The 13,578-nt window shown below is 38.3% G+C and overlaps 2 protein-coding genes across 25 annotated transcripts in view; both read left to right on the top strand.

The window, feature by feature from the left end:
- Positions 1 to 13,578, top strand: part of Trpm (transient receptor potential cation channel, subfamily M) — a 343,650-nt gene that overhangs the window by 285,149 nt on the left and 44,923 nt on the right. For all 24 annotated transcript variants that reach the window (XM_074097916.1, XM_074097932.1, XM_074097921.1 and 21 more), the window contains one exon: positions 2,925 to 3,114. In XM_074097916.1, the coding sequence (XP_073954017.1) occupies positions 2,925 to 3,114 (190 nt within the window). The remainder of the gene's footprint in view (positions 1 to 2,924; positions 3,115 to 13,578) is intronic.
- On the top strand, positions 3,238 to 6,569 carry LOC141434918 (uncharacterized). The gene is made up of 2 exons (XM_074097407.1): positions 3,238 to 3,286; positions 5,870 to 6,569. Exons 1-2 carry the CDS (start codon positions 3,238 to 3,240, stop codon positions 6,466 to 6,468), a joined length of 648 nt encoding a protein of 215 aa, XP_073953508.1. The 3' UTR covers positions 6,469 to 6,569.

Raw genomic sequence — 13,578 nt, 5'->3', positions numbered from 1 at the left:
ATAAGAAACTATTTTACGATGTGCCCGGTATAGAGCTAGGAATATCGACGAATGCGTTGCTCTAATCGATCTGCCGTGTTATTTCTCAGGCACATCGTGATATGCCTGGCCAACGTTTAGCATATCATGAAATGGCGGCGTTTCACGATGTGCCTAGGAATTTCGTGATCTGGCGGATTTTACGATCGGCCGCCGACATAGATACAACATAAATCGTACCTACATAGTTCAATAAAGATCAAGTAAATCATCTATTCAATCCCACAGTTTCTTTACTTTCGAATTTTCAAGCGCTTCGAATTTTAAAATAATCCATGAACAGTTAAGCTTTCAATCTTCAATCGCAATGTATAAGTCCAGTCCAGATTAACACTACTTTAGTCTTCTGTTCAATTTTAAGCTTTCAGAGAAAACTACTAAAGCTCGCCAGATTAAGAATATCTCTTTTTTCATTAGAAATTCAGTGTTTGATCTTTCACCATTGGGTTGTAAATTGGATTCATCGATTTCAATACCTTTAGATAACAATTTACTAAGCTGTGATATTCGTAGGTTTTCACTTCTTAATTTAAAAAGATTTTTGCACATATACTGTAATATTTATGTTTTATGTAATGATTCACCTAACGCGGATTTGTATGGATCAGGGTTTACTATTATACTTCATAACTCTAAGTTAAATAATAATAAGTTAAGTAAATAAAAATTGAAATTCCTTATATACTGAGCTGGCCTTAACAAAATAATTACCAATTAACAAGTTTATTTTTAAAGAAAGAAAGAAAGAAAAACATTTATTCGTGAAATTTACAAAGCAGAGAAAAAGAAACAATGAAATCCAGACAAATTTTGTCACGAAATGGTCCCAACTCAGCATGGTGTCAACCTTGCGGCCGACGCTGGTCTTCCGTTGGAACCATTTATAGATTAGTTCAAAGTAAGTTAACTAACCGACTAATCACATGAACAAATGAAATATTTCTGCTAGTAGGCTTTTTCATGGTGGAAAGTTAAAATGTTGTCTGACTCCCCTTTTGGTGGGAATAAAAAAAAAAACTAAACAATTATCTTTATTACGTCTCAAAAGAAAATTTAGGCAAAATTACAGCTTCTGAAGTCCAAAAGTTATGAATGACCGTCTATATCAGTCAATCGAAAAGTTTAATTTTGACGCTAAAACGATATCAAGCTGTGATTCCAGCAGCAAAAATGTACAGGGCTGCTTACATTACAACTGAAAAGCCGAATTTAGACTAGCAAGAAAAATCGTGCAAGTTGCATTACATTGCGAGGCCGTAAAGCCAACGAGTTTGTAGTGGTCAATCGAGCGCCGCAATGTAATGTAACTTCCACGATTTTTCTTGCAAGTCTCAACTCGGCTAAAACCAACAACAGTCCACATCAGCATCCACATTCTCGTATACCTACACGTATTCCACATTACGCCCGTTGTAAATTATTCAGCCAGCATTGTTTCATCCTGTATTTACGTGAATTGTGTTTTATAATCACAGGCCGGTTATGAAAAGGTGATGTACGACTACGTTTTCTTTTTTATTGCTTGAAACAGTTGGCTCTGCAATTTTAAATAGAGAATGCGGGTTTTGTTTTTAAAAGTGGCCAGTTTAAACTGAGCTGCTTGGCCATGTTTTTTTTATTCATCGAATGAAAAACTGCCATTCTTTTGACTTCATTTCAGACAGGTCTTAAGTCGATACTAACAAAAATGCTACCTATGAAAAAATCTATGTAAAAATTTAAATCGTATCATTCCCGTTGATAGCCTCCATTTAATCACAAAATTGATATTTAACATGACATTAACATTGTTAACCTTTAACTTTGTTTAGGCAGAACGAACAAAATACGCCGGAAGGCCAAATAGAAACCATCCAACGTTACGCGATATGCTTTTAGGGATAACTTGATTATTTATATGGAACAACCTGATACCGTTATGGAACGTCACACTCACTATTAAAAAAAAAACTGTTTTTCTTATTATATCACGTAGAAAATACCTCTCTAGATGTTTTGAAGAAATAGAAATTGCAAGATTGCTATTTTAAGAATTCATTGTTAGTGACCCTGAGTAGGTACGAAGCTACGGTAGAGGGTTCGATCCCCGTGACGGGCAAATATTTGTATGGTGAAAACGAATGTTTGTACTTGATACTTGAATGTTTTTCCATTGTCTAGCATCCATAGTACAAGCTTTGCTTAGTTTGGGGCTTGGTCGAATTAGTATAATTTGTCCCAATATATTATTAGTATTATTATGACTTCATGACGAGTAAAGTTATAAAAATGTTAATAAATATATATATTATAGAAATAATCTCCTCTCTCCTCCAACTGAACAATATTAGTTCAGCGACTTTTAAAAATAATTATATTACGGTTTAATTTTTATTACACTTATAAAGTTTATCCTCTCCATTTCTTCCGTGGATGTCTTAAGAGGTGAATGAGGATATAGGTTAAGTTATACCGTAGGCGACAGGCTAGCAACCTGTCACTATTGTACCGTTTTTGTCAAACTTAAAACCTAAAATTGCTAAAAGTGGCTCCGAAGCGGTAACGTTTCGTGTGCTCTGCCTACCCCATTTGGTAATAATACAGGCGTGATGTTTGTGTGTATTATAAGTTTATTCGAAGAAGCAATGTAAAGCAAAATCCTTGATGTTTGTAGCGTGACAGGCGACGTCAGTTATGTTCTAGGATGGCGTACATTAATAGCATTATTTAATTTGTATGAAAAAAGAAAAATTCAAAGAATCCATTATTTTTAAAAGTCGCTGAACTAATGTTGTTTAGTTTGACGAGGACGATCTATATTTTAATTTTTTGCTCGTATTACATACACACCCGGTAGAATGAATGCAAGACGGTAGGTCAATAACAAAACTATTCTGTTTTCTTAGATTACAGTCTTCAGGATCCAAGAGCGCGCGGAAGGTGGCGAGGTCCAAGAACTAGATCAGGTCATACTGACAGCACTGTTCCGGGCCCAGCATCTTTCTCCTAGCGAACAGCTGTCTCTCGCTCTAACATGGAACCGAGTGGACATAGCGCGTTCGGAGATCTTCGTGTATGGACAGGAGTGGCCACCAGGTAAGATCTACTATCCCCAATCCCTAAATCCCTAAGCTTATAAAAAGGGCTATAGGTTCGGTCAAGGAAGAAACTAATGACGATCAACAAAGAAGACTGACTTAAGCACAGCTTAACGGGAGAATGCGTGCTCCTCTCCCGGGTCCCCAGCAAATGGCTGAAGCAAGACTCTGTGGGTAGATAAGGAACCCCTCCAACCCTCTTCTCGTAATAAACTCCAAAGAGTTGGGGACGTGCAACTGGTATTTTTAGCTCCTTCCGACTGTACGCACGAACTCGACAATAATATTGTGATAAAATGTACGACTTTATTGTTTAGTAATTAAATAGCAATAATACGATAACAATTTACTTACATGTGAAATGTAACACCATCTTTTTGCAAGCTTGATGTCCCAGATCTCTTTTTACAGGAGAAAACTGAACTATTCGGCATTTTTATCACTGCAGCGTTCTCTCGCGCGACTCGATTAGGTCTAGTTTGAAATCCGAGCGCGCCTTGTTTTATAAAATTCGTATGCCCAGTTGGGTTTTGACAGAGGGGAACGCGGCGAATGGCTACTCCCTTCCGTAGGAAGCCCGCGTTGCTCTAAGTTAGGCGCTGATCAGTGCCAAATTTAAGGCTATCTTTTTGTATTTTTTTTAAATCAGCAGAATTACCGTAGTACTCGGCATAAAGGTGGTTTTCACCCGCACCATCTCGATGATTGGTGCTCTTCCACTGTGCGGTTTAAACGTTCCTTTCTCCCTCGCACGTGTAAAATATAGAATGGACTCGCTGCTGGGGTTTTTCCATCTATAGCTATGATTTGAGTACCTTCAAAAGGCGAGTGTATCGCCTATTGCAAGGTCGGCAACGCACCCGCAGTCCTAATAATCCTGTAGGTGTCCATGGGCGGTGGTGATCACTAACCATCAGGTGACCCGCCCGCTCGTTTGCCAGCTGCTCGATAAAAAAATGTGCTTTTTAAAACAGATGAGACTAGAATTCAGTACTTTTTTTTGGTTCCGGCACACGAGGGGGTTAAGCAATTCCGCCTCAATAGCTGTATTGTCTAACGCCTGAGCGCTTGCGACAACATACACCTTCTCTTTCTACTCTTATCCTACACAGTGTGATAGAAAGAAGTGGTGAAAACAATCGAGATCCCAAATGCGTTAAACAAAAAGGCCTCAGGATCAAAGTCAAAGTCAAAAGTGTTTTATTTGTGAAACATAGGTGATGGCTGCTTAAATACAGAGATGTTACATTTCTTCGTGTTGCACTATGTTTTGCCAGTTGGCGTACAGATACATGAATCACATCTTCAGAATTGTAATGTAGAAATGTAATAGTACATTGTGTCTTAAGGGCGGTAAATAAGAAATTACGAACGAGAGTCTATTAGAAGCCCGAAGTCGAAGACTGAGGGCTTTAATGAGTCGATGTTCGTAACCGTGAGTACCGCCCGTGCGACATACAATGTTTTTCATCACATTTGCGAGTAAAATTGTATATTTGTAAAAGAAAAATAATATTTTTTCAAAAATTGCCGATACTGGTGATTGCGCGCTTGGCAGCGCCAGCCCCAGCATGTGCATGGCGTGCGTGTGCAGCGGGCGCACGGAGCAGCAGCACACAAAGCAGTAACAAACTCATTTACCGACCTTGGGCTTCATGACATGAAAATTAGTACGGGCAATGACTCATTTACCGACCACGGGTTTCATGACAAGCACATTAAGGTCGAGGGTTTTATTTGGGGGGTTGCCAACCAAAGGGATGTAGCCTGCATGTTACGACACTGTTTACGAGCAAGTGTGATGAAAAAGTTTATAATACGCTTGCGTGTAATTTTGCTAGTTTACATTTAAATTGTCTCCCTCTTGACTTTCTGATATCTTATTAGAATATATTATGCATGCTAACCGCTGCGCAAAAATATAGGATCGTAAAGTTTATTATTTCAGCATCTTAAGATACCTAAAGCAAATTTTTGAACAAACGTGATTTCCATGTACGATAAATTTGCTCAGTCTGTTGCACGTTCCAAGTATAATTTATTATGATAAAACTAGAGTTAACTATTCTAATTTAATCGTAATGCATACTAGTATTATATATGCGAAAGTGTGTGTGTTTGTATGTTTGTCCGTTTTTCACGTGAAAACGGAGCGACGGATCGACTTGATTTTTGGCATAGAGATAGTTTATAGGCCAGAGAGTAATATCTATAGGCTACTTTTTATCCCGGAAAATGCACAGTTCCCGAGGGAACAGCGAGTGATAATCGAATTCCACGCGGGCGAAGCCGCGGGCAAAAGCTAGTAGGCTATTAACTTAAAAATTCTAAATAGTCCAATAAGAAATTAATTTACGTCATCACGTGATCAAGTGCGGGTAGTTCGAAGGACTCGCGCTGCTAGGCAGACTTGACACCCCACACTTCAGTCTACTCGTGATCACGGCCACTGTAATGTTGCCGAAACGTCGAGGTAAATATTACTCGTGTGTGTTAGCGTGATAAGTCCTGTGCGTGGTATTTTGACTATGAGTGAAAATCACGAAAGTTTAAGACATTATATTAATGATATTGTATTAAGAACCACGACACACGTCATCGTGAATGACTCTGCCTATATTCATGTACAGTCACCAGCATCAATATCTGACATAACAAGCGTGCATAAATATCTGATACAGCTCTATTTCTAGGGCCGGAAGGATGTGTCAGATATTTTTGCACGCTCCGCTGTGGCAGATATTAATTTTTAGTCATATGTGAAAGATACGCTGAGGCCCACGGCCTTAGATATAATGCCTCAAAGAGTGAGTTGCTGGTGTTTAAGGCGGGTACAATGAGCTATCCACGTATTCCCCAAGTTAAACTCGAAGGCACTCCTCTAAAGGTAGTCGAGGAGTTTAAATATCTGGGGCATTGGGTTACAGCGTCACTTAGCGACTGTAAGGATATAGAGCGAGAGCGTAGGGCGCTGGCGGTGAGGAGTAATATGTTGATCCGTAGGTTTGCCAGGTGTACTAAAAACGTCAAAATTTCTTTGTTTAAGGCATACTGCCAGTCATTTTATACCTGCAGCCTGTGGGTCAATTATACTCAAAAAGCCTACAGCGCCCTACGCGTTCAATATAACAACGCGTTCAGAATGCTGCTGGGGCTGCCGGGGCGCTGCAGCGCGTCAGGAATGTTCGCGGAGGCGCATGCAGACGGCTTTCACGCAATCATGCGGAAACGGGTCGCCTCGCTGCTGCAGCGCATCACTCGCAGCCCCAACAGCCTCCTGAAGACAGTTTCTGAGCGGAATGACGGTCCATTTATGTGCCACTGGAACCAGCTGCATGTGTTGCCCACTTAATATATGTAATGTACTTAATCTTATTGTTCTTAATTTCTATTTAATTTCTATGTGTATGATCCGAGTTGGTCGAAATAAATTTATTATTATTATTATTATTATTATTAATGCTGGTGACTGTACCAAATTTCATTTAAATCATTTCAGCGGTTTAAGCGTGAAATGTTAACAGATAGGCAGGTATATAGTTATCTTATGGCTATTCTAGGGTTCCTTACGAGTACACTTAAAGTTACAAGGATCTTTTGTATATTCTCATCTTAATACCAGTATGTTGCCGGCGACTCCGTCTACGTAGATTTCGTTTATCGCTGTTCCGCGGGATCTATGTAGTTTTGCGGGATAAAAATCCCATGTGCTTCCCCGGGACTCAAACTATCTGTATACCGAGTTTCATCTAAATCGGTTCAGTAGATCCAGAGATTACCTACCCCTGCAACCTCATGCACAATCTCATAATCTTTACCTTTTCATAATAGTACTAGTATACTAGAAGCATAGCCTCCTGAGTCCTGACTTTTTTTGACACACTTAGTACTTAAGACCAAGACATGGTTGACCTGCTTTGTTATTTTGGATAATATTTCAAAATTCTTAGAATTCTTTATTTAATGATCAAGTCAGTACTCGTAAACCAATGTTTCACAAGCAAACCACTAATTTTCCAACCTGTAACCTTTAAGCGTTAGCACTAATGAAATTTTCACCGGCATTATTGGAGTAGCGATAGAGGCAGCGATGGGTGTTCCCGGGTTTGCGCTGCACAAACAATCAAACACGTAACTAAGCACATAGTGGATAAACAGGGGGCGAGAAGTTGGAAATTTCTAAAGCAAACAATAGTTGACTCGGAATATGTTTAGTAGAAAATGGTACACAGTTCAATTCTAATAAAATTTTAGAGCTAGATAGTTTAATTTTCTTGTCTATATAATGTTTTAGCGATGTTACGGTTTTGAGATTTCTGTAAAATGAGTTCTTGAGTAGAAACAAAAAAGTCGAAAACATCTATACCACGCGCCATATAAATCTGCCTAAAAGTTCATTAGGTACTTAATACTCAGTTTTGACGCATTTTTGAGACACATTTTTTATGCGACGTCCTTACGTTACTCCCGGATTGTGTTCGAATCGCTTAACGGTATAGTGCCCATTCAATTATTGGAATTATACCTTTATAGTTTTTGTGGTACTAGTCGTGGCAATGAACTTTTAGGCAAAGTTAGACGGCGGAAGGTATAATATGCTTTGGGCTCCGTTTCAACCAGAGATGTGCGAGGATGGGTTTTTTTTTATTCGACTGGATGGCAAACGAGCAAGTGGGTCTCCTGATGGTAAGAGATCACCACCGATCCGATCGATCGGATGGGTTGCGTGGAACGTGTTTTTCACGATCATGAACCAATAGAAACGCTTTATAATGCAGCACAATGTACAAATTGACAAGTAGTAAATGACAGCCGAGAGATACTTTGATTGTTACTTGTCAATTAACTTTGCTGTACATTGCTGGCAATATTAAGTTTGTTAGAAAGTTAACAGTCTGAATTTTAGTTTATTAATTAAATTATGTAATGTCATGGTAAGTTACAGAAGTACGTTACTTTAACCTCCCTTAAAATAACCTAACCATAAAAATTTCATTTTTAATACAAGTTTTTTTGCTGACTGTACTTTTTGTTGACCAAATTTCAAGTCGATGCTATTAACCTTTGAAGAGTTTCGTCCTGCGGAGACAATCCTGGCTGGACTACCAGGATGTCGCTACTAGATTATTGTTTTGTCACGCGATTTACATAAGTATTCCAAATTTCAAGTCAATCTGCTTACCGGAAATTGGCCACGGCTGGGCTGGGGGGCTACTACAAAATTCTAAAATCGAAGTTCATATCGCACCGTCCCTTTCACTCGCGTATTAAATGACGTAAGCGTCAGCGGGACGGCAACATACGAAGTTCGAGTTTTGCACTTCGTAGTAAAGGGCCTGTCCTATTCAAAAACCGGGCAAGGCATGGAGAGTACCAGTTTGTATAACAAACTCTACATACAAAATTTGGCCCACTCTACATACAAAAATTTCCTATTACTGCATACATTTAAGGGCCGAATGTTTTGCCGCTCAGCTTCAAAACATACTTTCATTCTTCATGTTGATCATTAGTTATTAATTTTATCGTCTTGACATTGTACCTAATTTTAACTTTTTGACCATGTTTTACCCAGGATTATTATTATTATTATTTTTAAATTTAATTCTAATTTTATTTTGGCTGACAATGTATTTTAATTTACCACTATCATATACCTATTATTATTATTATTATTTTGTATACAATTTGACGATCCTTTTGTGAATTTCTTATAATGTACTTGTAATTTCTGACATGTATTTATAATGTATTTTTTCATTAGGTAATAAATAAATCTAATCTAATCTAATCTTAGAAAGATGAGATTTATGATTGTATCGTACTGCTACCACAACGTATAGTGTGGAGTGCAAACACCACTGTCGACATATTACGTGAAATAGACGACACGACATGCGAGCCGATAGTGTCAGACTTTGACCAATGATCCCATTTAGGAGCTGACTATTTGAATATTAATTAGAATAAGAATTTCAAATATTCTGAGAATTTCTCCTGATTTCTTTTGTTTTATTCATGGTTGGCTTTCTGGTCGAGCTCTCCTTGAGAAAGAACCACAGATTGGCTCGAAACATATCAGCCAATACGGGAGTGATTGGTGTACCTATTTTAATAACTTCGTCAGTCTGTTCGAACTCGGACTTGCACGTAGTTTTTCTCAATTTATGCGTGATTTGCACTTCACTGAAACCAGTGAAGGAAAATTACATGAGGAAATTTGCAAACATCATGACATGAAGCAATTCAATGAAGCATAAGTTTCCAATTCACATAAGGCCCGCGTGGGAACTACAGTCTCAAGCCCTCTCAATCTGAGAGGAGGACTTTACCCAGCATTGGGACATAAAAGCTGGCGGTTATGATAACAATGAAAAATTCCGGGCTTTAAACACGAAAATCATTCCTACAGTTTTTTTTAAATCATTCAAACTGTTGAAGATAAAACCATAACAAATGTAAAAATTAAAAACACATGCCCTTTTTGCGATATTAGCCTAAACACATATAATTTGCATTGCCACCAGCTGTTGCTCTGTGTTACTTCGAGCGTGTGTCACATGCTGATAGACTGGAAACTTGGCTTTTAGAGGTCCTTGTTGAAAGATAATTTATGTGGCGTTATCTGGGAAAAGGTACCTTGTTGTCGGTATTGAGTTATTGATATCCCCATAATCTACATACATTTAGCTATCGAACCATGTAAGAAACATGCATGTAGGTTTAATAGATATTTAAAAAAAAATTTTGAAGCTCAAAAGCCAGAAAAGGTGATTATGAGAAAATTGAATTCAAACTTATACACCCAATAAAAGTATGTTATTGTTGGAAGTTACATAGATGACATGCTATTTGAGGAGTAGATTGTACGGGCTTTCAGGTTTCAAGAACAATTTTGTAATGTGTAAGTTTTCCTATAGTTTACCTTGCCAAAGTGCATAAAGTAAAAAAAAAAAGGTTGATGGATTTTTTTCATTTTTTTCTATTTATAGTATATTTCCATTGAATTTTATCGAAGGAAAAAATATTATGCGTAATTGGACACTAAATAAGAACTACTCCGTTTTGAATTAACGTTGTTTATTATATAAAAAAAATACTTTAACAAAAATAACTTTGTTGTTTACAAATGTAATTAAACAGTCAAAATCAACAAACTTTTATATTTAGTACGCTAAAACATAGCCAAATGAGACCGAATTAACTCAACAAATCTTAAAAAACTAGTTTTTTCAGTCTCAAAATTCAAGGTAAAGTTTAGAAAAAAGTTGGTACAATCACTATATATTTTCTAAAAGGTACCTTATCGTCGGTGGTTAAATATTTAGTGATTATGAAGTGATATCATTTGAAAACGACTAATAAACTTACGATTTATTTTAATAGTCTTAATTTAAGAACATTGTAGTATTAAAACTCTTACCAAAAACCTATAATTTTGTCTCAACACACTAAATGATTAACGTATTTAAAAGGTACCTTATTGTCGGACGAAAAAATGTTTAGTGACATAGTTAAGAATAAGATCTAAAACAATGCTTTTGATTTGTAGTTGTAACTATTAATCGTTATTATTATTACTAAAAATCAACCTCGTAAAGACCAGCAGGTGGTAGGACCTTGTGCAAGGTCCGCCCGGATTGCTACCACCATCTTGCTCGCTAATCCTGCCGTGAATAGCAGTGCTTGCACTGTTGTTTCGGCGTGGAGAGTAAGACAGCCGGTGAAATTACTGGCATTTGAGGTATCCCATCTTAGGCCTCTAGGTTGGCAACGCATCTGCAATCCCCCTGGTGTTGCAGGTGTCTAAGGGCGGTGGTAATCTCTTACCATCAGGTGACCCACTTGCTCGTTTGCCATCCAGTCGAATAAAAAAAAAGACAAATTGGCGTAAATCGTCAATAAGGGCCTTATGACACTAGCGATTCGCGGGAGAGTTGAAAGCGAGGCAAGCGTGCAGTGAATTCGCTGCGAGCGTATAACGATTTCGCCGCAAGCGCGCAACGATGTCGCTGCTGCGAGCGCATGGCGAGTTCGCTGCTTTAGCGCCAAAAACGCCATATTGTAGACTTTCGTATAATAAATAGGGCGTCTTCGGCGCTAACGCAGCGAACTCGCAGCGACATCGTTGCGCGCTCGCGGCGATATCGTTTCATGCTCGCGGTGAAATCGTTACGCGCTCGAAGCGAACTCGCTGCGCGCTCACCTCGCTTTCAACTCGCCCGCAAATCGCTAGTGTAATAAGGGCCTAACTGGCTACCGCCTAAGGGTGGCCAGTTATTGATGATTTACCTTACTCTAATTAAACGCATTTTATGATTATTCATGACGTTTTTTACGCGCCGACAAGCACCGCAATGGGCCCGCGTGGGAACTAATGCCCAAGCTCTCTCATTCTGATAGGAGGCCTGTGCCCAGCAGTGGGACGTATAGGCTAGGATGATGATGATGATGATGACGCGCCGACAAAGTACCGACGTCCGACACGTCTTCCAAACCGATACCGAGCGCACAGAAAGTATTCAAGAGCGGCACCGACAATAAGGTACCTTTCTTACAAAACTTTAAGGAATGTTTTAACTCATAAAAAATTGTTTTAAAAACGTGTGTCTCTGTCAAATTAAAATTTAGACCCTGCTTATTAATATAGAGTAAAAAAAGAAAAAATGTTTTTTTTCGACATTTTACTTCAAGCGCGATTATCTCGGAAACTAGAACCGACAACAAGGCACCTTCTACCAGATAACGCCACATATTGTTTCCGGGGCTTTATTTGAATACTTGTGGAAGCTAATGTTTTGGTAACTAATTTTATTGTTTGTCATGACAGAGTAATTGACGTCACTGATCAACCGATTTCAACATGAAAAGTTTCATTTTTAATAAGTACATTTTTTTTTTGCTGACTGTACTTTTTGTTGACTGTACTTGCATTGTCACCCAAACTACATTTACATACCAAAATTCAAGTCGATGCTATTAACCGTTAAGCGGAGACGATCCTGGTGAGACTACCAGGATGTCACTACTAGATTATTGTATTGTCACGCGATTTACATAAGTATTCCAAATTTCAAGTTAAATTATTTAACTTGCAAGATTTGATTACAGACAAACAGACAGACAACGGGACAGGTGAAAGGTTTAGAAGTTCAGATATGCATCCGCAGCGAAAAAGTGTAGTAACGTAAAGTAAAGGAAAGAAAGAAGAAAAAAATCATTTATTTATTCGTGACATTATTACTATTGTTAGACGCTACGATGTTGTACTGAGAAGTAGTGCCATCTCTTTCTGTTTTACAGTAATTACAAATACTACATTCTTTGTCATGAGTAGAGAAAATCAAAATTAAAGGGACGCAGCAGTGCTTGCACTGTTGTGTTTCGGTGTGGAGAGTAAGACAGCCGGTGAAATTACTGTTACTTGAGGTATCCCATCTTAGGCCTCTAGGTTGACAACGCATCTGCAATCCCCTTGGTGTTGCAGGTGTCTAAGGACGGTGGTGATCTCTTACCATCAGGAGACCTACATGCTCGTTTGCCATCCAATCAAATAAAATAGAAAAAAGACAATGACGACTGCTTTTTATTGATCACAGAACCCTTAAGTAAAAATATGTTCCTTCAGAAAAAACGAACCGCTGTCGAAGAGGCATCAGGTGTCTCGTAAGTAAATTCACAAGTCACCCTGTCGATCGCACGCGATCTCACTGAACCTAATAATAAGAACCCTCTAGCTAGCTGTATAAAATACAAATTACACTGTCTTATTTACATTTGAAATAAAAGGGTCGATCGAGATCTTATGCTGACTAATTTAAGGTTTAAGATGAAGCGATTCGTCTTTGTTTTGGTGATACAAGGGTTGTTTATCCAATATGAGGTTGTTTCGCATCGTTACATGATATAATGGCTTTTTATTGGAGACTCCATTGAGGAAGAGTTTTTAAATAAAGACTTTAACCTCCTTTTTTTTTATTCAACTGAATGGCAAACGAGCAAGTGGGTCTCCTGATGATAAGAGATCACCACCGCCCATAGACACCTGCAACACCAAGGGGATTGTACTTATATGACAATGTTTCTTTTGGTTCGAAGAGGATGTTTCCTTAACTTTATTTTCATTTGAATTGAAATTCCGGGATTTTACAAAGTTCCCGTGGGAATTCCCGAAAATTACGTCGTGCTTTTCATTGACATTGCATTAAAAGCCACTATGGCAAATTTCGTGACTCTAAGCTTAACGGTTGTTATTTTGAGATGTTAACCCTATCTCGTGGGAATATCTGGATAAAAAGTAGCCATGTCGTGTTATTCCAGATGTCCAGCTATCTACATACCAAATTTCATTTTGTATTTTTGGATGTTTGTTACGAATAAACTCAAAACTACTGGACCGATAACGAAAATTCCTTCATGTTACAAAATGGTCCCAAATCAGCATACTTTCGATCTTGGAGAG

The sequence above is a fragment of the Choristoneura fumiferana genome, chromosome 14, assembly GCF_025370935.1.
Source record: "Choristoneura fumiferana chromosome 14, NRCan_CFum_1, whole genome shotgun sequence".
NCBI lineage: Eukaryota > Metazoa > Arthropoda > Insecta > Lepidoptera > Tortricidae > Choristoneura > Choristoneura fumiferana.
The sequence above is the reverse complement of the archived record's forward strand: the minus strand, read 5'-3'. Positions and strand labels throughout refer to the sequence as shown.